Source organism: Bos javanicus, chromosome 23 (assembly GCF_032452875.1).
Source record: "Bos javanicus breed banteng chromosome 23, ARS-OSU_banteng_1.0, whole genome shotgun sequence".
Classification (NCBI taxonomy): domain Eukaryota; kingdom Metazoa; phylum Chordata; class Mammalia; order Artiodactyla; family Bovidae; genus Bos; species Bos javanicus.
In genome coordinates this window covers 3718909-3742368 of record NC_083890.1, presented here as the reverse complement: position 1 = coordinate 3742368, position 23460 = coordinate 3718909, and the positions used below count along the sequence as shown (strand labels likewise).

At 42.1% G+C, this 23460-nt stretch overlaps 1 protein-coding gene across 22 annotated transcripts in view; it reads right to left on the bottom strand.

Moving 5' to 3' along the window:
• DST (dystonin) overlaps positions 1 to 23460 on the bottom strand; it is a 519362-nt gene that overhangs the window by 113735 nt on the left and 382167 nt on the right. For all 22 annotated transcript variants that reach the window (XM_061397801.1, XM_061397789.1, XM_061397783.1 and 19 more), the window contains 8 exons: positions 19540 to 19663; positions 13021 to 13229; positions 11301 to 11618; positions 8125 to 8291; positions 5493 to 5649; positions 4066 to 4192; positions 1360 to 1422; positions 456 to 697 (listed from right to left, as the gene is read on the bottom strand). In XM_061397801.1, the coding sequence (XP_061253785.1) occupies positions 456 to 697; positions 1360 to 1422; positions 4066 to 4192; positions 5493 to 5649; positions 8125 to 8291; positions 11301 to 11618; positions 13021 to 13229; positions 19540 to 19663 (1407 nt within the window). The remainder of the gene's footprint in view (positions 1 to 455; positions 698 to 1359; positions 1423 to 4065; positions 4193 to 5492; positions 5650 to 8124; positions 8292 to 11300; positions 11619 to 13020; positions 13230 to 19539; positions 19664 to 23460) is intronic.

Below are 23460 nucleotides of genomic sequence, written 5' to 3'. Positions count from 1 at the left end.
GATAACACATTATAGAGCTCAAAGATAAGTCACTCATCTGGAGACATTTTTGCCAGCACTGCTAGCGTACAGAACCATTTTTCTAACGCTGAAAGCTGTAGAAAGAAATACTGTCTATTAAAGAAAGGGAAAGCGTGAGCTCCCCTATTTTATACTGGACAGAACAGACTCCTAATACACCTGGCCCTTAAGTACATCTTTTCCAATAAGGACTGGCTAAAATCCCAGACTTGAGCTGGAAAGTCAAAGTTGCTTGCACCCAACAGCTCACTCATCTTTATAACGTCTGTGGGTAAAAACAAGTGACTGTTAGGATCCATCTACAGAGAGGCACATCCAACAAAGCTGGCCCACGACTTGCTGGCGGTTACAGAGCCGGAAACCAGAACCGGCTCGTGAGCCTGAGGGCGCATTCTGGGCCCTGATGGCTCCCTCGTGTCTCCCGTGGACGGTACCTTGTTCTGTTCGACTTGGCTTTTCACAGCCTCCGTGTCCACAGGTGTTGGCGCCTGGTGCCACTTCGTGGCAGTGTTGCTCATGGTCTGCAACCACTGCATCATGGCGCTGGACTCCTCCTGGGCCTTCTGCAGTCTGGAGAGCTTGGTGCTCAGCTCGCCTATTTTGTCCTTAAGCAAGAGGCCGAGATCTTCATAGCCATGGCTTATGTCAGTCATGTCCTTTTTAATGGATGTTAAGCCTAAACGTAAGAAAAAAAATTAACACCGACACATTTTCAGGGTATTTAGAGCTCCAGAAATAAAAACTGGTTCTAGGTGCTATTTCCTTCTGTTAGGTTGGTCAATCGTTTGTTAGGGTTCTTCCATAAGACGTTACTGAAAAACCCGACCGAACTATTTTGGCCAACCTGACATGTGGTCAAGATTAAGTCTACTATGATAAAGTCATAGAGTTTTTAGAACTAAAATGTCACTTTCATCTTACAATGGTACTTCATGACCAATACATTAAGGACACTGCATAATACCGGTGAAATGAGATAGATATTTTACATGGAATAAACTACCCAAACCATGAAATGTTACATATTAATTCCTCAGGCATCAAATTAAAAAATAGCTCAAATAATGTTATCCCCAGTGAGAAACTACCTCAAATTAACCCAAAAGAAGGAAATATAAACGAAATGCCAAACTAAACGACCAGATTTTACCTTCAAATGAACAAAACTGCACAGAATGTTATATAAATATGTTATTTATGGAAAACATGATTATTTTTATGTCATTTTAATTCAAAGTTTGAAATTCTGATATAATTACTTTTTGTCCCTAAAAAGATTTTTTCTCAAAAAAAAAAAAAAAGTTATTTAATCAAGAAACATTTAAAGTTACTATTTACCTTTATTTGCCAAAACTTCCTGAGTATCTGTGGCTGTTCCTTCACCATTTAATATTACGCCACCTGCAAAAATATTAAAACTGAAGTCATCATAGACTTCTGTCGTATTACATGTGTATTAATAGCAGGTGGCATTAAAAAAAATAGTTGCTCAGTCGTGTCAGACTCTTTGCAACCCCATGGACTGTAGCCCGTCAGGCTCCTCTGTCCATGGGATTCTCCAGGCAAGAATACTGGAATGGGTTGCTATTCCCTTCTTCAGGGAATCTTCCCAACCCAGGAATCAAACTTTCCTCCATTGCAGGCAGATTCTTTACCATCTGAGCCACCAGAGGAAGCCCAGGTGGCATTAAAACAAACCCCATAAACAGTAATTATTTTAAAATGTTATTATATTTTAAAATTTAAAATAGTGATTCAATTTCAAAATCAAACGAAGGTTTAAAAGATCAAGCTATGTCCTCTCTTCTGTATAAAATTTACTCCTAAAGTCATAACACGATCAATTTAAACTCCAGAGTTTCAGAAACTTTAGATTACTGATACATTAATCATTAACTATTAATCTATAAGACAACTTGATTGATGCTTTTGAATTGTGGTGTTGGAGAAGACTCTTGAGAGTCCCTTGGACTGCAAGGAGATCCAACCAGTCCATTCTAAAGGAGATCAGTCCTGGGTGTTCTTTGGAAGGAATGATGCTAAAGCTGAAACTCCAGTACTCTGGCCACCTCATGCCAAGAATTGGCTCATTGGAAAAGACTCTGATGCTGGGAGGGATTGGGGGCAGGAGGAGAAAGGGACGACAGAGGATGAGATGGCTGGATGGCATCACCGACTCGATGGACGTGAGTTTGAGTGAACTCTGGGAGTTGGTGATGGACAGGGAGGCCTCGTGTGCTGCGATTCATGGGGTTGCAAAGTCGGACACGACTGAGCGACTGAACTGAAAAGACAATTTTGGGGTGATAATTGCTTTAATGCTGAAGTTATTTTAATGATACAGTCACCGAAGCACAGAAGCTGGTTACAGTGTGTGTTGCTTGAAGCATAAATGCCTGACGGACAGAAGAACATCCACCTCAATGTAAGGAACTGAAACTGTCTGCTGCAGTGACAGTCTTTTCGTGGGTTTACTGGAGGTGGAATAATGTAAAAAGACATGAAGGAAAAGTCAGAAGTAAAAGAAACCACACTGAATCAGCACAGGGAGAGGAGGCATAGGAGCTGGGGCCCTGGGCCCTGGTGTCCGTCTCACCTGAGCTTCAACCAGCCCACTGATGACCCTGTGAGTCTGCACAGATGCAGCCAGCCCTCCCTGCTGCTGGGGAGAGGAAGACCTGGCTCACGAAAGCCCAGTGGGAAGCCCAGACAGGCACCCTACTGCCTAGAAATAGGAACGGCTCGGTGAGTGGTAGTAATTACTTCTCTTTAATTCTATAAACATCTAGCATCGGTATCTTTTTATAATCAAAATATTTTTTAAAAAATCAATTAAGACTTTCTCATATGAGTACGCCTTGGCTCTCTCTCCAAAACACATTTCCCCCAACTAAACACACGAGAACAAACCTGAACAAAAACACTTACATATCTGAATCTTAATCTAAGTGTTATCCCCGTAAAACAAAAATCACACACCACGGAATTTCAAATGGAAGTGAAAATGCCCTGTGGATACTCAAGATTAATTCCCACCATGCTTGGGAGTTTTTAAAGAGCAGGGGAAAAGAAATGTTTTCTGCTTATTACAAATACAAAGAGGACATGGAGAACTAATATAAAACACCACAGAATTCCTTCCCTTTAAAAAAAAAAAAAACAAAAAACCTTGACATTTCAGGAAATCTGATTAGGAGAGAAAGAAGCGATCATCACACACATACACTGTGAGTATTGCCTGAAATGGGATTAATAGAGCAGAATGAACAGTGTGGGGAGAGGCCCAGCTGAACGCCAGCCTCACAATGGGGACAGTCGGGGGTGGAAAGAGCAGATAAAGCACAGAGGACCCTCAGAAACTCTCAGGATAAAGATGCGAGATCTGCCTGCAGTCTACTCTTGGATTATTTCAAACCTGATAGTGACAACAATATAAATGTTTTGCACTTAAAACCCTATCTACAACTTAAATTTTAGAACCCTTATTTATATGACTCTCCCCTTCTGTTGAGAAGCATGACAAGACTGTGATTCAGACATGCTGGCTAACCTAAGACAGGACTGTTTTCTTTGGGCATAAAAGAATAAAGCAGATGGGAATAAATTGAGAGGTCCACTTGACAAAAAAAAAAAAAAGCAAACCTGTTTCCTCCCCTTACTTCCTTTTTTCCCAGGAGACCAGATGCATTTCTTTATCAAATGTTTCAAATAGAATTGCTACATTTCCATCAATGAAGGTAAAAACAAACAAACTGGAATCTAATCTTTCCCCTTTCCCAATATAATGCTCCTTCTTCTTACAGATGAATTTGGCTACATTTTAAATCGTAGTAAAACCCAAGAGATCTGAAATTTGAACAGTACAGACACTTTTCTGTGGCAGCATTTAGTGTGTTTAGACACGTCATATTTCTTGTCACTTTCCCTTTGTATTTCTGAGGTTATTTTATGCATTAATGAAAAGAAATAACATAAACACATGAAATAAACACGGGTGGACCCAATTCTTAGGGGTTTTGCCACAAATGTACACAGCGCACATACCTGACTTAACTGCTGCTATGGCCTTCGCGGGGGTGGTGACAGCGCTGATCAAGTTACATAGTGAGTTCCCACTGTCGCTGACTTTCTGAATCTCTGGTGTTTTTAAGCTCCACTTCTCTTGTAATTTCTTGAGATATAAAAATACATTATTTTTCAGTCTTAGTAATCTTTTCCAAGTTACACATTATAATTCAGGATCTGAAACATATCTTAAAACAGTGACGATTGTGGCTTCTGACTTATGGGAGAGTGGATGCAAGAGAAGAACAGCATCTCTATTCGTTCCAACAGCCCAGGTGACTGTTAACACTGTTGCTAGTGAGGACTGGGGTTGGCACCATCCTGAATTCTGCTCCCAGCCACAGTGGAAGCTGGGCCAGCCCCAGCTGCCGTGAGTTCCAAAGTAACTGTCAACTGTAAGTCTGCAGACTGTACTAGGCGACAGCCAAGCTACAAGAAGAAAGGTACTAGAAAGTGTTCTTAAAAATGTAAATTCAGAATTCTACTTAACAGCGATTTTTAATTATCAAAATTTCAATGAATTTTTTAATATCTAAAACTCATCCTATTATTTTCTTCCAGCACTGGAATCAGCAAACATAACATACATTTTTTAACTTTAAATAGTACATAACAAAGGAGATTCAAGCAACTCAACAAAATTTTAAAAAGAAAAATTAGACTACATGGTGAGCTTCAAACATAAACAGTTGGAATAAATATAAGGACAAAAGAAAAACAATAAACGTGCATATGTTAAATAAGATTCAAAGTAGAAATACCTGTATTTTTACATAGCATATAAATGATGAATAATCAAAATACTCATGCATATCCACTCAAATTATACGTATCTAAAACTATCACAAAAAAAGTAAAAATAGTGAAATCATAGAAGGGCACTAGATAAATATCACTCAAAAGCAAAAAACAATAATGTAAAAACTTCAGTGAATTTTAAAAAATACACGACTCCACAAACTTGGAGTAGAAATCTTGCCATAACTGGTCCTAAGTTTTAGACCTGAGTCTGACGACAATAACTTCTATCTTCAGATACCGGTTTGAGTGATTATGTTCAAACTAGGGCAAAATGCAGAACTGAAGAAAAGCATCTCTTATTAACATGATGAGAAATAGCATAAAAAATAACTGAAACTAAGAGACATAGGGGCGAAAGCAACTTGGACCACTTAGCAACTCACTTATACGTCTCTCTAAAAAAGCAAATTCACTGCAAGTCTGTGTTCTTTAAAAGGTTCAGTTAAACTCATGTCATGATTTACAAGTTTCACCAAAATACACTGTATATTCGTGAAGATCTAACATGAATAGGAAGCCTCCGTTCCCATTCCTATGAAAAGGAAACCTGCCATTCCTGACACCAGCAAACGAGAACTTGGTATCAAACACAGACAGTGATTCACCTTGGTTTCTTCCAAAGATTTCTGCAAATCTTCTGCACCAAAAGAAGGCTGCACAACGGGAACTCTTTCTGTGGTTTCTTTTATCCATGATTTTAATGATTTAACCAGGACTTGAAAGGCACCCATCTGTTCTTGACAAGAAGATACTGCTTCTTTTCTAGATCACAAACACCATTGACAAATTTAAGCCACAAAGGGAGATACCCCAAAGGACTCATAACTAATAAACAAATTATTACTCCTATATCAGATTTAACATTAAGAAAAAAAAATCTTCGCCCACGCACATGCCAACCCTCAGATACAGGAGGAAAGATTTCCTAGGTGGCAAGTGAAATCAGTGAAGTCCTTGTCTGTTTTCAGTAGAGTCCACAGATCAAGACAAAACGGTTATGATGTCTGTAACCCATATGGAACAGCTCTCTACAGTGCTACACAAACTCTAAAGGCCATATAAACATCTTTAACATGATTTACAGTCAGTGTGCTTTGATCTGTCTGCTTTATACGGTGCTAAACGCCAGCAGGCTGAGACCCAGAAGGGAAACAAGCCACCGACGTGAGGGAAGCACAGCGCCACCCAGTGGTGTTTATGCTGCATTACAGTCCAGTCCAGCCCAGTTCAGTTCAGTTCCTTGACTCAGTCGTGTCTGACTCTGTGACCCCATGGACTGCAGCACGCCAGGCCTCCCTGCTGCTGCTGCTGCTAAGTCACTTTAGTCGTGTCCGACTCTGTGTGACCCCATAGACGGCAGCCCACCAGGCTCCCCTGTCCCTGGGATTCTCCAGGCAAAACACTGGAGTCGGTTGCCATTTCCTTCTCCAATGCATGAAAAGTGAAAAGTGCAAGTGAAGTCGCTCAGTCGTGTCTGACTCTTAGCGGCCCCATGAACTGCAGCCCACCAGGCTCCTCCGTCCATGGGATTTTCCAGGCAAGAGTGCTGGAGTGGGGTGCCATTGCCTTCTCCGCCAGGCCTCCCTGTCCATCACCAACTCCAGAGCTTGCTCAAACTCATGTCCATCGAGTGGGTGATGCCATCCGCCATCTCATCCTCTGCTGTCAATTTAGTGGATGGGTAAACTGGTCTTCAATGGACATGAACTTGGACAAACGCCAGGAGACAGTGAGGAACAGGGAAGCCTGGCAGGCTGCAGTCCATGGGGTCGTGAAGAGTTGGACATGACTTGGCAACTGAATGACAAATTGGGTCTTTAGAGAGGACAGGACTGAGTTTCTAAAACACAAGGTGAGACCTAGTGATGCTGAATTTTAATGGATGCCTCCCCCACAGGTACTCAGAAAGCTCCACGGTGAACTGTACACAGACCTCCCTGGACACGCAGCACCAGGGACGGAGGGTACCGCCTGGCACATGCACAGCTCTGAGGAGAGGTCTGGCAACTGGATTTGGCTCCTGGATACTTTGCGGATCGTGTGTGCTCACGTGCAGGGGTGTGGATTATCGGCAGAGAGTCCGCGGCTGCTAAACTAATCACTGAGGACCACGCGGTTTTACCATCGGGTCCATTTGACAGAAAAAAACAACCTAGATTTACCCAGGGAAACCAAGATTATTTCTTCTGTGCAATGTGAACTAAACGGGATGGAAATGATAGCTCTGTGAGTAGTTCCCACAGCGCCCAGAAGTTTCAGGTAGAGAATTCTAAAGAAATAAAAAGAGTTGAAAGAGAAATGGTTACTTTCTATCTTTGGCGGGGGGTGGGGGGGGGCGCTTCCATATGAATTCTGGCAAAACCAGATATATATTTTAAACTAGCACGAGATCAACAGTATATTCAATCAAAGCTCAGTCACAAGGCTCACCCCTGTGCAGCTTTTTACCTTAATTTAGGTTCACTTTTGTATCTTATCTTGTTTGTTCATGGAATCATGTCTGATCTGCTGCTGCTGCTGCTGCTGCTGCTGCTAAGTCGCTTCAGTCGTGTCCAACTGTCTGCGACCCCGTAGACAGTAGCCCACCAGGCTGCCCCGTCCCTGAGATTCTCCAGGCAAGAACACTGGAGTGGGTTGCCATTTTCTTCTCCAATGTGTGAAAGTAAAACGTGAAAGTGAAGTCGCTCAGTCATGTCCAACTCTTTGCGACCCCATGGACTGCAGCCTACCAGGCTCCTCTGCCCATGGGATTTTCCAGGCAAGAGCACTGGAGTGGGGTGATACTGCATGTCTGATCTACAACTCCTTAAAAACCAAACTACTTTTTTAAAAAAAGACACCCAGAACTATATTGGATTGATGCATAGTTTCTGAACTGAGTCCAGAAAGCCATGGCCACTGGCTATCTTTCAAGGTTATTTCAAGGCTTTTGCTGAAGATTTTAGACTAAAGTAAGTTTAGACTACTTTCAGTAAAACACTACCACCACCGTGCTCCTCACATAATGCCTTCTACTTTCATGCAAGAAAAATTCACTTTCCCTCCTAAACAATTTAACAAAAATACACTTCATTGTAACAGCAAAAGACTTAGCAACACAGAAGGACTTATAAAGTAGCCCTATGCTTATTCTCAAGTTTCTAAAACTGTTCCAGGTTATCTGTGTAAAGAAATAAAAATCATGCATTTCAATTAGTATCAAGTGGAATGAAATTCAGTTTCTTATGTGGTGCTCACTTTTCTTTGACAGTGTCCTCCATTTCCTTGAATTTTTTTGACAAATTATTTGTTTTTTCAAATACCAGAGCCTTATCCCCTGGCAAGCCATGGCTGGAGATCTCCTTCAAGAGGTTCTGCAAAACTTCCAGATCTTTCTTGCGTTCTAGCAATTCAGATGTTGATTCCTACAAAACACCAACATGAGATGTTGCTGCAGACACAGAGAACAGACCAGTGGCTGTCAAAGGGGAGGGGTTGGGGAGGGGTGGGGGGGGGGTCTGAGATCAGCAGAGGCAGACTCTTAGATGCAGGAGGACAAACAGGGTCCTACTGTGCAGCATGGAGAACTACACTCAGCATCTGATGACAAACCACGATGGAAAAGAATATGGAAAAGAACATACGTATTCGTATATATACACAAATACCCTTTTTCAACAACATGAGAGATGACTTTACACATGGACATCACCAAATGGCCAATACTGAAATCAAATCAATTACATTCTTAATAGCCAAAGATGCAGAAGTTGTAAACAGTCAGCAAAATAAGACCTGGAGCTGACTGTGGCTCAGATCAACAGCTTCTCACAGCAAATTTCAGGCTTGAACTAAAGAAAGAGGGGAAAACCACTAGGCCAGCCAGGTATGACTTAAACCCACTATGAATATGCAGCAGAGGTAATGAACAGATTCGAGGGATCAGAACTTGTAAACACTCTGCCTGCAGAACTATGGTCAGAGGTCCGTGACATTGTACAGGAGGGGCAAAGAAAACCATCCCAAAGAAAAAGAAAAGCAAGAAGGCAAAGTGGTTATCAGAGGAGGCCTCACAAATAGCAAAAGGGAGAAGAGAAGTGAAAAGCAAGGGAGAAAGGCAAGGGTATATCCAACTAAACGCAGATTTCCAAAGAACAGCACAGAGACAAGAGGGCCCTCCCCAATGATCCGTGTATAAAACTAGAAGAAAACAACAGTCTTCAGGAGAACCGGAGATACCAAGGGATCATTTTATCCAAAGATATGCACAATAAAGGACATAAAGAGTAGAGACCTAGCAGACGCTGAAGAGATCAAGAAGAGACAGAAAGAACACACAGAAAAACTGTAAAAAAGACCCAAATGAACTGGATGACCACGATGGTGTGGTCAGCCACCAAGAGCCAGACATTTTGAAAAGTGAAGAAGCCATGTGGGCCTTAGGAAGCACTGTTATTATCAAAGCTAGTGGATGCAACAGAATTCCAGTAGAACTGCTCAAAACCCTGAAGGATTATGCCATCAAGGTATTGCATTCAATATGTCAAAAATCTGGAAGACCCAGCAGTGACCACAGGACTGGAAAAGGTCAATCCTCATCCCAAGAATACTGAAGAATGTGCTAACCATCAGACAACTGCACTCATCTCGCATGTTAGTAAGATCATGCTTAAAATCTTGCATGCTAAGTTTCAGCATTATGTGAACCAAGAACTTCTAGATGTCCAAGCTGGGTTTAGAAAAGGAAGAGGGACCAGAGATCAAATTGCCAACATCTGCTGGATCACAGAGAAAGCAAGGGAATTCCAGAAAAACATCTACCTCTGTTTCACTGATTAAGCCAAAGAATTTGATTGTATGGATCATAATAAACTGTAGAAAGCTCTTCAAGAGATGGGAATACCAGACCACCTGACCTGTCTCCTGAGAAATCTGTACTCAGGTCAAGAAGCAACAGTTAGAACCCTGTATGAAACAGCTGGCTGGTTCAAGATTAAGAAAGGAGTGCAACTAGGCTGTCTATAGTCACTGTGTTTGTTTAATTTATACGCTGAGCACATCAGGAGAAATGCTGGGCTAGATGCGTTACAAGCTGGAATCAAGACAGGCAGGAGAAACATCAACAACCTCAGATATGCAGATGATACCACTCTAAAGGAGGAAAGTGAAAAGGCACTAAAGAAACTCTTGATGAGGGTGAAGGAGGAGAGCAAAAAAGTTGCCTTAAAACTCAACATTCAAAAAACAAAGATCATGGCATCCAGCCCCATCACTTCATGGCAAATAGAGGGGGAAAAAAGTACAAAGAGTGGCTCTTGGGCTCTAAAATCACTGAAGATGGTGACTGCAGCCATGAAATCAGAAAATGCTTGCTTTTGGCAGGAAAGCTATGACAAACCTAGAGAGTGTGCTGGAAAGCAGAAACATTACTCTGCCAAAAAGGTCTGTACAGTCAAGGCTTTGGTCTTCCCAGTGGTCATGTGCAATTGTGAGAGCTGGACCATAAAGAAGTCAGAGCTCCAACGAATTGATGCCTTCGAACTATGGTGCTGGAGAAGACTCCTGAGAGTCCCTTGGGCTTCAAGATCAAATCAGTCAATCTTAAGGGAGATCAACCTTGAACACTTGTTGGAAGGACTGATGCTCAAGGTGAAACTCCCATATTTTGGTCATCTGATGCGAACAGCTGACTCACTGAAAAAGTCCCTGATGCTGGGAAAGACTGAGGGTAGAAGGAGAAGAGGGTGTCAGAGGATGAGATGGCTGGACGGCATCACCGATGCAATGGACATGAACTTGGGCAAACTTTGGGAGATGATGAGGGACAGGGAGGTCTGGCGTGCTGTAGTCACGGGGTTGCAAAGAGACAGATCTGACTGGATGACTGAACAACAACAACACACACACACATATAAAACTGACTTAGTTTGCTGTACAGCAGAAATTAACACAACACTGTAAATGAACTAGACTTCAAAAAGAAAAATAAAACAATATATAGGATGTTGCCAGATCTTCAAAGGGCTTTCCACCAAGTTGTAGGTATGGACACAAATGACGCTACTCAGAATGTCAGAGAACGATCCTGCCTACAATCTAAGTGTAAACCAACATGCAGGCAGGCTGTCTGAAAGAGAACACGGTAAACTTTAATTTAAAAGTGCACCCTACGTCTACTCTGAGTTCTGGAATAGGATATGCATGGTATCTATGATATACAGAAAATGAGAGATGGGGTTCACTTCTGGGCAATGAGCAGAGGCCTCAAGGAGGAAACGGGCTCTGAAGTTTTTAAAGGAGAAAAGCACGGATCTTTTCAAATCCATCAGCAATTTAAATGATGCCTGTTAATCGCAATTCTGCCCTTAAATGTATGCGCTTGTCTTGGCTGCTGATACACTTGATCAGCCTTGTGAGTTCCAAGGAAGACATACCTGCATAAACTGAGACAGCTCAGTAACATCCTTCCCAGGTACATCTGCCTCAGTGAGAGCCTGGGTTTTGGCTTCTAAGAACGTGTGGAGCTTCTCTGAGAGGTTCTCAAACCGCTCCACTTTGGTTTTGAGCTTCTCCACCTGGGCAACTTTTTCCTTGTGTTTGTGACTTGCTTCTGAAAACCGGAAGGCTAAGTCCTTCATCCGGGCCTGCAGCGAGGATGCGGTGGACGGGTCGGTGGTTTCTGTGAACCGCTTCACTTTGTCATTCATGGCGTTTATGCTGCTCTGCCGCCCTGCAATGTCCTGCTCCAGCATCTGAAATGGACCAAAGACCATGTGCGCAATATGTTTACAAATAACGTCACAGACTTGTACAGATTACTATTCACAACAACAGAAGCTTGAGCCACCTGTGACTAAGGAAGCTAACGGGAGTGACCGACCAGCTGACGGGGTCCCCCAGCCCCAGCCCACCCCACCCCCGCCCCCGCCCGGCCAACCACGGAGCCTGCAGACAGCTGGCCGGCTGCCCTGGAGACGCGGCAGGTGGCTGCCACTCTGCGACCCCCGAATCTCCTGCAGCCCAGGGATTAGCCACGCTGCTGGGTTTCTGAAGGCCAGACAAGACTGATCTGATTAACTCCTGGGCAGCGGGCTGAAGCCGGGCGAACAAACAGGGCCCAGCGTGTGAGACACCTTCTGCCATGAGCGACGCTCGGGAAAGGTACAAGCAGCCCCTCTCTGCTCCTTCGCACACGTGACTGTGCAGGCACTACTTTGCACGCTGCTGTACTCAGGAAACATCTCTTTATGCCTTAAATTCATCTTAAATCTACCCATCTTTGGAGCTCATTACACTTTTTTCAATATAATTTTTAACTGAGATATAACTGACATATATAACATTATCTTACAATAATGTTAAACAGTAAGTCAGTTTCAGCTGGACAACATAATGGGGCTCCCCCGATGCCCCAGCAGGTAAAGAATCCGCCTGCAGTGCAGGAGTCACAGGAGATGTGGGTTCAATAGCTAGGTCAGGAAGATCCCCTGGAGAAGGAAATGGCAACCCAGTATTCTTGCCTGAAAACTCCCACAAACAGAGAAGCCTGGCAGGCTCCAATTCAATGGGTCTCAAAGAGTCAGATAGGACTGAGCAACTGAGTTCACATGCGCGTATAACATGAACATTCGATAGTTGGAAATATTGCTAAATGATCACTACAATAAGTCTAGGTAACGTTCATCACCACACCTAGTTACAATTTTTTTTCTTGTGATAAAAACTTTTAAGATCTACCCGCTTAGTAACTTTCCTACAATTATTTTGAATATACCCAATATCAAGTGCTATTTTAGCCAGAGAACCCAACAGTACACAGGTTCAAGTTCCCAGGAAAAATAAGTCTGTTTTTCCCTAAAGAAAATTAGAGGGTTGTGCTTTCTGCCATCTAGAATGAGGCTTACAACTCAAGACTGTATGTTGAGGAGGATATATAAAAGAGCAGATAATGTTACAGTAACACTTTATATATAGATTTTATGTTTGCACATGGGAAAATCCAGGATATATGAATTTTAGGGATGAAAATGTGTAGCGAGGATGAGTGAAATGCTTTGAGACGGGCAGAGCATGAAAGCATCCACACTTTTTAAATAACCTGAGATACTGTTTTTCCCCCACTGAATAGTGGTCTACTTGTTTGAAGTCACTTACGATGCTTTTACTGATGACATCCTGCAGAGCGGTGGAACTCAAGGGCAGCTGGCACGGCTCCTGCAGGCAGCGCTCCACCCCCTCCATCCAGAGCAGCATCTCGTCCAGGCCGTCTTGCACGCTCAGCGAGCGGGTCAGCGTCATCTGCAGCTTCTCATTCCGCTCACTCACAGACGCAGACAGGTCATCGTACCTCCCGACAATGTCATCTAGTCCAAAAGAACCAGGGAACGTCAACCACTAAGAGCTCTCTGTCCCATTCCTTTCCAGAATATGCTAAGGAGATTCACAAAATTCCCACACTAGAACTGGAAGAAGAAGAAAAGATTTAAGTGGCAAATTCATATTTGCACCATCAGAGCACCACCAAAACCTGAAAACAGAAAGCAAAGATCCCAGTGGAAAATAAAAAGCCGGGGATTTTTGACTAGTGTATACGTGTGTACATCATCTGGATTGGAAAAGAGATTTGGGGATGTGTGAACATTTGAACTGTCCCAGAGAAATGAACGAGTTTCAGATAGCCAATCTTTGGAGTACATGGTGGTTTCTCAATGTGACATTTCATATTAGCCACACTTCATAACCACGTGGAGGGGAGGCGACAGCTGCACAGAGCCAATTCCAAGGGAAAACACACACTTCCAAGGATTTATTCAGAATTCACCTTTACACATAAAAAGTTATTTCAATCTCTGTCTCTCTTGCTGTCTCTCATACACACACATACACATTTAGGTTCTATCATCCTTTGCATCCTAAGCAAAGGATTCAAACACATAGAAGGTGGCAAAAGCAAATGTTAATAGAAAACAGACAATGAAAATCCACATTAAATGAAGGCGGTTGAGATTACGCTTCTAAGGTTAACACTGAATTTCTCTGATAAATTTAATAGCAGACAAAAAGGGAAGGAAAAACACAAACAGGCTGACCTATCAGATGAGATCAGTTTCCATTCTGAAGACTTAAGACACTTAAAAAAAAACTTTCTGGCTAGTTTTCATTCATATATAAAGCTCTACATTTTAACATCCTATATTCTATGTTGCAGACCAATGAGAAATTCAAAGAACAATGGTTTTTACTGTATTCCCTTCTCCTTTCCTCCCCACAACCTGTCTCTCTGGAAAACAATCATCAATTATCACTTACTGTCCAAGAATCTGAAAAAAAATGTAATGATTTCTGAATGCCATCATCTATACACTATGACCTTATATTCTTATGTTTGGCCCACAGAACATATTCCATATAATTTTTGTTTGTTCTAACACTACATCATGAGAAAACAGTTTGACAAGTTTTCACCTGACTGAGAGGTCAAGCTGGGATGAATTAGAGAGTCAGTCATGCTCTTTTTATGAAAACACTAAGAAGGCCCTGGGAAGGGGGTGGGGAGGGCACAGTCTTTGATATGCACCAAGGCGCCAGGGGCAGACAGGAGCAGGTTCAAGTTCACGATTCTGTGAAAGTCACAGAGCAGGCCACCCAAACTGCAGGCCACAACTGGCAGGTGGGCCATTTCTCACGTGGGCAGCTTCCCCAGGGCAACATCCTGTCTGTTTAGCCATGGTAAGTGATTTCCCAAGTAAGGTCACTATTTTAATAAACTTAGCACACACAACACTGTAAATCAACTATACAACAATTAAAATTTTTTTTTAATCAATGCGTGGTTTACTTTTGGACTTAGTAATAAAATATCACTAAATTCTTAATTTTAGTAACTAAAAATTATGCTAGAAAAACATACAAACAAATTTTACTTTTAGAATGTTACTTTTTAAAGTGGTTGGTTCTCTTAGAAGTCAACTAGATCTTAGAGAAACTCCTCTATATCTTAAATATACTTTCACATATTCCTAGAAAACTATGCCAGAGAGAGAAGTTTTACTCTTAAAACAATGTAACATATGTTAAATAATGTCACATATATTTTTAAACAAATGCAAGTGAATTGTGTACACTTAACAATCAGAGAAGGCAATGGCACCCCACTCCAGTACTCTTGCCTGGAAAATACCATGGACGGAGGAGCCTGGTAGGCTGCAGTCCATGGGGTCGCTGAGAGTCAGACACGACTGAGCGACTTCACTTTCACTTTTCACTTTCACACATTGGAGAAGGAAGTGGCAACCCACTCCAGTGTTCCTGCCTGGAGAATCCCATGGATGGGGGAGCCTGGTGGGCTGCCGTCAATGGGGTCACACAGAGTCGGACACGACTGAAGCGACTTAGCAGCAACAATGGGGAAAATGTCCAAGTACTTCTTCAAGTCACAGAATTACACATAATAAGAGTCTTTTTTCTCCCCCAAGCCCCTGTACCAGCAGTGGTTACCAATGTAACCAGTGCCTGGGACAGAGGAGCAACATGTTGTAATGTCCACTCGTATTTTGATCTTATACTTTAACATATTACATTTTTTGTGTCGTATAATCATAATGTACATGTTAAGATAGTAACATCTCAAATTTATAAATACACATGCATCTCTGAGTATCTATATACAGATGCTGAAAAGTACAGGACAAAATGTGTGATTAGGAGATTGTGACTGTCTCTCGAGAACAAACTGGTGGCAGCCAAGGCAGTGGGGGTCGGGGAGGATGGAGTTGGGGGCGGTTAGCACACGTAAGCTTTTGTACACAGGATGGATAAACAACATGGTCCTGCTGCATGGCACAGGGAACTGTGCTCAATTTCCTGTGATAAACCACAAAGGAAAAGAACATTATACAAGAATGCATATACAGGTACAACCGGACCACTGCTGTACAGCAGAAATTAATACAAGGCTGCAATTCAACTATACTGCAATTTAAAAAGCTGATAAAGAAACTGCACTACGTCATTGTTTAAATCCGTGAAATTAATACTGTAGCAGAAAAAGTATAAAATTTCATATATTTCTTTTACATTTTCTTCAAACAATGCAGTCGTTATGGTCATTATTACTGATATTTTGCCTCCAGGGTTCTTGCTTCTTTCAATACAAAATCATAAATAAGATGAAACATTTTTTCTTGTAAGTTAGAAGAAGCATACTGTATACAGCTGGAAATAAATCATCCGAAAAAAACATTTTTGTAAAAAGATTCTGACCGCCTGTAAAAACAAAAAAGGTGTGTCTTCTACAGAGTGGTTTATTTTTTAAATTCATTTTTATTGGAGTATAGTTAATTTACAATGTTGTGTTACTTTCTGCAGTACAGCAAAGTATATCAGTTATCCATCCACATGCATACATACATATATATATATATATACACACATATATATATACATATCATCCTTCTCTTTACCTAAAATTTCAGTTCGGATTTTAATGCCAGCTCTGTTGTGGTGAAAGGTCTGTTAATAATTTGCTGTGTTAGGATTTTTATTTCACACCAGTTCAGTCACTCAGTCGTGTCTGATACTTTGCGGCCCCATGGACTGAAATGTGCCAGGCCTCCCTGTCCATCACCAACTCCCGGAGCTTGCTCAAACTCATGTCCATTGAGTCAGTGATGCCATCCAACCATCTCATCCTCTGTCATCCCCTTCTCCTCCTGCCTTCGGTCATTCCCAACATCAGGGTCTTTTCTAATGAGTCAGTTCTTCACATCAGGTGACCAAAGTTTTGGAGCTTTGGCTTCAGCATCAGTCCTTCCAATGAATATTCAGGACTGATTTCCTTTAGGATTGACTGGTTTGATCTCTTTGCAGCCCAAGGGACTCTTAAGAGTCTTCTCCAACACCATAGTTAAAAAGCATCAATTCTTTGGCGCTCAGCTTTCTTTATGGTCCAACTCTCACATCCATACATGACCACTGGGAAAACCATAGCTTCGACTAGACTGACCTTTGCTGGCAAAGTACTGTCTCTGCTTTTGAATATGCTGTCCAGGTTGGTCATAGCTTTTCCTCCCAGGAGCAAGCATCTTTTAGTTTTATGGCTGCAGTCACCATCTGCAGTGATTTTGGAGCCCCCCCAAATAAAGTCTGTCACTGTTTTCATTGTTTTCCCATCTATTTGCCATGAAGTGATAGGACCAGATGCCATGATCTTCATTTTCTGAATGTTGAGTTTTAAGCCAACTTTTTCACTCTCCTCTTTCACTTTCATCAAGAGGCTCTTTAGTTCTTCACTTTCTGTCATAAGGGTGGTGTCATCTGCATATCTGAGGTTACTGATATTTCTCCCTGCAATCTTGATTCCAGCTTGTGCTTCATCCAGCCTGGCATTCCTCATGATGCACACTGCATATAAGTTAAATAAGCAGGGTGACAATATACAGCCTTGACGGACTCCTTTCCCTATCTGGAACCAGTCTGTTGTTCCAGGTCCAGTTCTAACTGTTGCTTCTTGACCTGCATACAGATTTCTCAGGAGGCAGGTCAAGTGTCTGGTATTCCCATCTCTTGAAGAATTTTCCAGTGTGTTGTGATCCACACAGTCAAAGGCTTTGGTGTAGTCAATAAAGCAAAAGTAGATGTTTTTCTGGAATTCTCTTGCTTTTTCTATGATCCAAAGGATGTTGGCAATTTGATCTCTGGTTCCTCTGTCTTTTCTAAATCCACCTTGAACACCAAGAAATTTTCACACCAAGAAATACATAATAATGTCAAACAACACATTAAATACAGGAAAAGCAGCAAAGTCAAAACAAAAAATACAGTAAGACAATAAGTGACCTTAACTGATAATCCACTGGGCATTTAAACTAAACACTGTGAGTAGATCCCAAGGGTAACGTAACAGCTCTGTTCTCAAGAAAGTCACCATCTAATGTGAGAGGATGCACAAGCATGACTGTAACTGAACAGATTCCAGGATCACGAAAGACCCCAGGAGAGGAGAAGCGGGGACATTTCAACCTCTTATCACCGAGCTCCCACCCGGACAAGACTTCTCAAGCTTCTGCTCCTGGCCACAGGTTGAAAATCTAGCCCAGCCCAATCCCAACAACCAAAAGAATCTTGCTCGGGTCTACTTTCCCTGATCATTGCACATTATTTCTTTTTTAATCAACTAAAATATAAAATAGAATTTTTTTAAAAACCTAAATGTAAGGCTGGATACAATAAAACTCTAAGAAGAAAACACACGCAGAGCCTGTGAAATAAATCGCAGCAGTGTCTTTTTGGATCCACGGCCTACAGTAACGGAGACAAAAACAAAAATAAACAACTGGGACCTAATTAAACTTAAAAGCTTTTGCACAGCAAAGGAAACCATAAACACAACGAAAAGACAACCCACAGAATGGGATGAAATATTTGCAAATGAAGCAACTGACAAGGGGGTCATCTCTAAAATATACAGTTTATGCAGCTGAATATCAGAAAAACTAGCAACTCAATCAAAAAATGGGCAGATCTAAATAGACATTCCCCTAAAGAAGACATACAGATGGCCCACAATCACATGAAAAGATGCTCAACATCACTAATTATTAGAGAAATATAAATCAAAACCACAATGAAGTGTCACCTCACACTGGTCAGAATGGCCATCACCAAAAAGTCCACAAACAATAAAACACTGGCAAGGGTGTGGAGAAAAGGAAACCCTCATACACTGTTGGTGCAAATATAATTTGGTACAGTCACTGGGGAGAATAGTTCCTCACAAAAACCAAAAATAGAGTTACCGTATGATCCAGCAATCCCAGTCCTGAGTATATATCCAGAGAAAACCATAATTCGAAAAGATGCACGCACCCCAATGTGCAGAGCAGGACTACTTACGTTAGCCAAGACATGGAGACAACCTAAACATCCATTGACAGATGAACGGATAAAGAAGATGTAGCATCAATACATCTATATAGTGGAGGATTACTCAGCCATAAAAAGAACAGGGTAATGCCATCTGCACCAACACGGATGGACCCAGAGATTATCATAGTGAGCGAAGTCAGACACAGAGTGACAAATACACGATGTCATTTATATGTGGAATCTAAAAATACTGATACAAATGAACTTACTCACAAAACAGAAACAGACTCAGACATACAACACAAATGTTACTAACCAGGAAATGCTGGGGGTTGGAATAAACTAGGAGTTTGGGATCAAGAAAGCACACACTGCCGGCAGAAAGTACATAGTCACATGGACCTACTGTACAGCCCTGGGAACTCATACTCAGTATTTTCTAATAACTAACCTATGAGAAAAGAATTTGAAAAAGAGTATAGATACATGTATGACTGAATCATTTTGCTCTACCCCTTAAACTAACAAAATACTGTTCATCAACTATAATATAAAAGTTTTTTAAAAGTTTTGCTATATTGTCTAAATTAAAACTTAAGGATGTTCTTTGCAAACCACATGACCAGTCCCCACTCCCAAGACGCTAAGACGCCTGCCACAGAGGGCGGGTCTTCGCTCAGACTGGGAGGAGCCGTTCCAGAGAGAAAGTGACGGGAACGTGCTAGTGAGTGATGCCCCCGTGTCTATTAGGAGACCTTCGTTTAGAACACACCCACGAGACCAGACGCAGGGACACTGCACACTTACCCAGCGTTTTCTGGATGTCACTCTTGGCAGGAAGGAGAGATGCCCTGGAGTCTAACAACACTTCAGCTGTTTTCTTCAGTTTCTCTACAGCCACTTGCTGACTTGATATCTGTCCCTGCAGAGCCTGGAGAATCAAATGCCTCAATTATACTCAGTAGGACTGAATAACAGATTTGCAGCATGAAAAAAAGGTGCACGGTAAGACAAAGCGAAATCGGACAGAAGATTTGCCATTAGCAGAAACTGACACCAGAATTCTGAGAATCAGGCCAATTATAAAGCGGCACTAGGAACCACCAGCCACTTAGGATCACCCAGATTCACTCCCGGAATAAACGCTCAGCATCTGCGCACGATAAACAGCCTCATTCCCCATCCTCAGACACTCCACCCCCAGCCCAAGTTCCCCACAACCTCCAGAAAACAAAGACAGATGAGAGACAAACAAGCAACAAAAAACCTTTGGGGCCGTTTCAGACTCCAGGTAAGGAGACAGTTACGGATTCTCAGCACATCCTGACTCAATTCTGAGTCATATTCATTTCCATCAATGAAACAGAAGTTATTTAACATCTAACCAATTTCAAAAAAGCTTGAAATTTTTATGAAAAATACAAAGACCACACAAAGCTTAGCCACAGGGTCTTCTGGTCTAAGGCAGGAAGTGGTGACTGCTAAAGATGATTAAGAAAAGCTGAGCAGGGAGGACTCCTTCATGGGGTGGGCCGGGCTGGGTCTGGGGAAGGGGTGGCTCCGGGCCTCCTCCTGGGCTGCACGGTCCCCAGGTGGTGTCTTCCCCCTCCTTCCCATCTGCAAACCACGAAGCAAGCCCTGACAATTTCAGCTTCTTCACCTTTGTTTAAACTTGGGCTCCTGCTCTGTATTTTTGAATCACAGGAGGATGATCTCTTACTTCACTGGAAAAAGCCTCCTAACCACACGCTCTCCCTCCAGTCTCTCCCCTGATACAGTCCGCAGTGTGTTTGATGGAAGACACACACCCAGCTTCATGACTCACCTCTGAAAATCTTTCATGGCTTCCTCATGCTTCAGAATAGAGGGGATACTGGAACTTTCTATCAATGGCCCAAGGAAATCTATTCCTCAGTTCTATCTTCAGTTTCATCTTTATCCACCTCCGGTTCCAGGTGTGGCCCACGACACAGCTATCCCTCAGAGAGTCACTCTTCCTGGACCCAAGGCCCCAGCATCTCTACACAATGAGCTTGGCAGGCAACCCTGAGCTTGGCTCTTACCTTGAACATTCAGCCTGGGGGCCTCCCTGTCTCTTCCCACCCCAACCTGGAACACCGCCCCGAGGAGCTCCCAGATTTGCCCTGTGAATATCACTGCATTGATCTGTCTCTTCCATCAAACTGGAACCTCCGTGTGAACTAGGAATTGATACTGTCCAAGTTCCGTTACCACTGCCTCACCCAGTGCTGGTCACATAGCACTGATGGAAGTTTCTGGAATAAATGAGTAAGTGAATAAGTAAATAAATGAAGATATAAGGTGTAAGGTTTTAAAAGCTCCTCTTCTATTTTAGCCTCCAACAACAACAACAAAAAGCAAATGCCTAAAGCCAGTAGCAAAAATCTCCTCAATTAACTCCCGTATCCAAGAAGCTGTGATAATACAAGCAGCTGGACATACGTCCAAAGGTTCGACAAAAAAGGACCAGCTTGGGACCTGTGATCTGAGTACCAGATCCTACAGTTGATCCAAGAGACCAGAGAATCCGCATCCAAATGGTCATTTTGGGAAATTCTCCCACAGGTTTAGTTGCCATTAACGGTAAGAAGTTTCTCAAAACAGGAACTTCACCTAAAATGGACTGAAGTCTAAGCCACACAGACAGCTTACTCACCTCACACAGGTTAATAGGAAATGAAGCAAGTTTAAAGGTACCTCCAAAAAGAGTATTCTTTAGAATGTGAGTTCCCCAAAGTCAGAGACAGGGTTTTAACTCCTTGCATCTTCACAAAACCTAATAGCTGACCTAGTATATAAATGTCTCCGAACGAATGAATTTATGTAAAAGTGATCATGGTTTTATAAAAATATCCTATACCAACGATGGCCCTACCGACCATCCTAAAACTTAAAATAGATTACAAAAAAGCATCTCTTCTTTACCTATTCTCTTTAAAACATCCACACCTTTTCTCTTCATAATTACGTTCAAAACAGTCAATAGGTTTCAGTGCCTAACAAGGTAGGTCCCATCACTTTATGGCAAATAGAAGGGAAAAGAGTGGAAACAGTGACAGATTTTACTTTCCTGGGCTCCAAAATCACTCTGGATGGTGACTGCAGCCATGAAATTAAAGCAAGCATTTAATTTCTTAATGCAAGCAAACATTTCTTGCTTCTTGGAAGAAAAGCTATGACAAATCTAGACAGCGTATTAAAAGGCAGAGACATAACTTTGCTGTCAAAGGTCCATAAAGTGAAAGCTATGGCTTTTCCGGTAGTCACATGTGGATGTGAGAACTGGATCATAAAGAAAGCTGAGTGCCTAAGACTTGATGCTTTTGAACTGTGGTGCTGGAGAACACTTTTGAGAGCCCCTCAGACAACAGAGAGTGAAGGACAGGGACGCCTGGCAGGCTGCAGTCCATGGGGTCGCAGAGTTGGACCCGACTTAGTGACTAAGCAACAACGTGTTACCAGGTTTTGAGTTAGCCACGGCAGTAGTTTAAAACACTACAAGACTGCAAACTGAAGTCTCAAATGGGTGCCATACGTTGTTTTTAATGGACTTCGATTAAATTAAAGCATGAAAGCAGCATCTGGGACAGGGAACGATGCAAGATGACGACCTTGGCTTCCAGCCTGGACCAGAGAAGAGTGAAGTTTATAAAGCCACGGGCACTTGTCCAGCTCATAAAAATCTCCATACACTCGTCACCCTCCCTAAGATCAGAGCAAGCCTGGAAGGTCAATGTCATCCGTGGGACACGGTCCCATGCCTGGCTCCAAACCCAGGCCTCTACTTGGGTCCCAGGGTCTTGTCTTTCTGTGCTTCACGTGGAACCTAAGATCTCATTTCGTCCACTGACTTTGAAAAGCAGCATTCTAGCCCAGTGGTATCAGACTGCTGACAGGACAGCCAATGGTGATTTGAAAAATAACACTACTAACAATGTGCTATTGGCCTAAAGATTTCAAATGAACCCACTGGGCGCCCCAAATTACATTCATCATACAACAGAATATAAGTAGAAGTTAGTATGGAAAACGTAGAAAAGACTGATTATTTTGTAGTAGTCATGTGTTTGTATTATTGTTAAAAGACAAATGATTGTAAGACGTTGTTGGTAAAAGGAAAGAAATGGAGACTCCTTAGTCCTCATAAAAACAGATCCTCGCTACCTGTTGAGATCATCGGTGAGGAAGACACGGCCATGTGCCAGGAAAAACTCTAGTCACACATTTATTTTCTAAAATGATGCTGTGGCTTAATTGGAATTCATTCTCCTTGGAGACGTTCCTCTTTTTCTACTTCTTTGGCTGCCTTAAGACTAGAGGAGTCTTCTTCCTCTGTACGAACCAAGAAGTCTTCAGGTTTTAGAATTAATCCACGTTTCTATTTCATTAAAAAGCTATAGCATTCATTTCACTTTTTTTTCCTTTAGTTATATTAAAACTACTTTTATACAGGATGTAATCAGTTTGTTAGTATAGACCTAACTAAAAATGTATTATTTCTGTTTGACATAGTTTCTAATGCTAAAAATACCTAACTTCCTAATTAAATGTAATACCAGAAATCTTAATAACCATCAGCTCCTGACATTTCCTATTAAAATAATGGCCTTTAAGTCACAACATCTCTTCTGCCAGCATACACTGTCCTTGGACCTGTCATCCAGTGGGGACTGAAAACTTCATTTAGATGGATCTATTCTCGGGCTT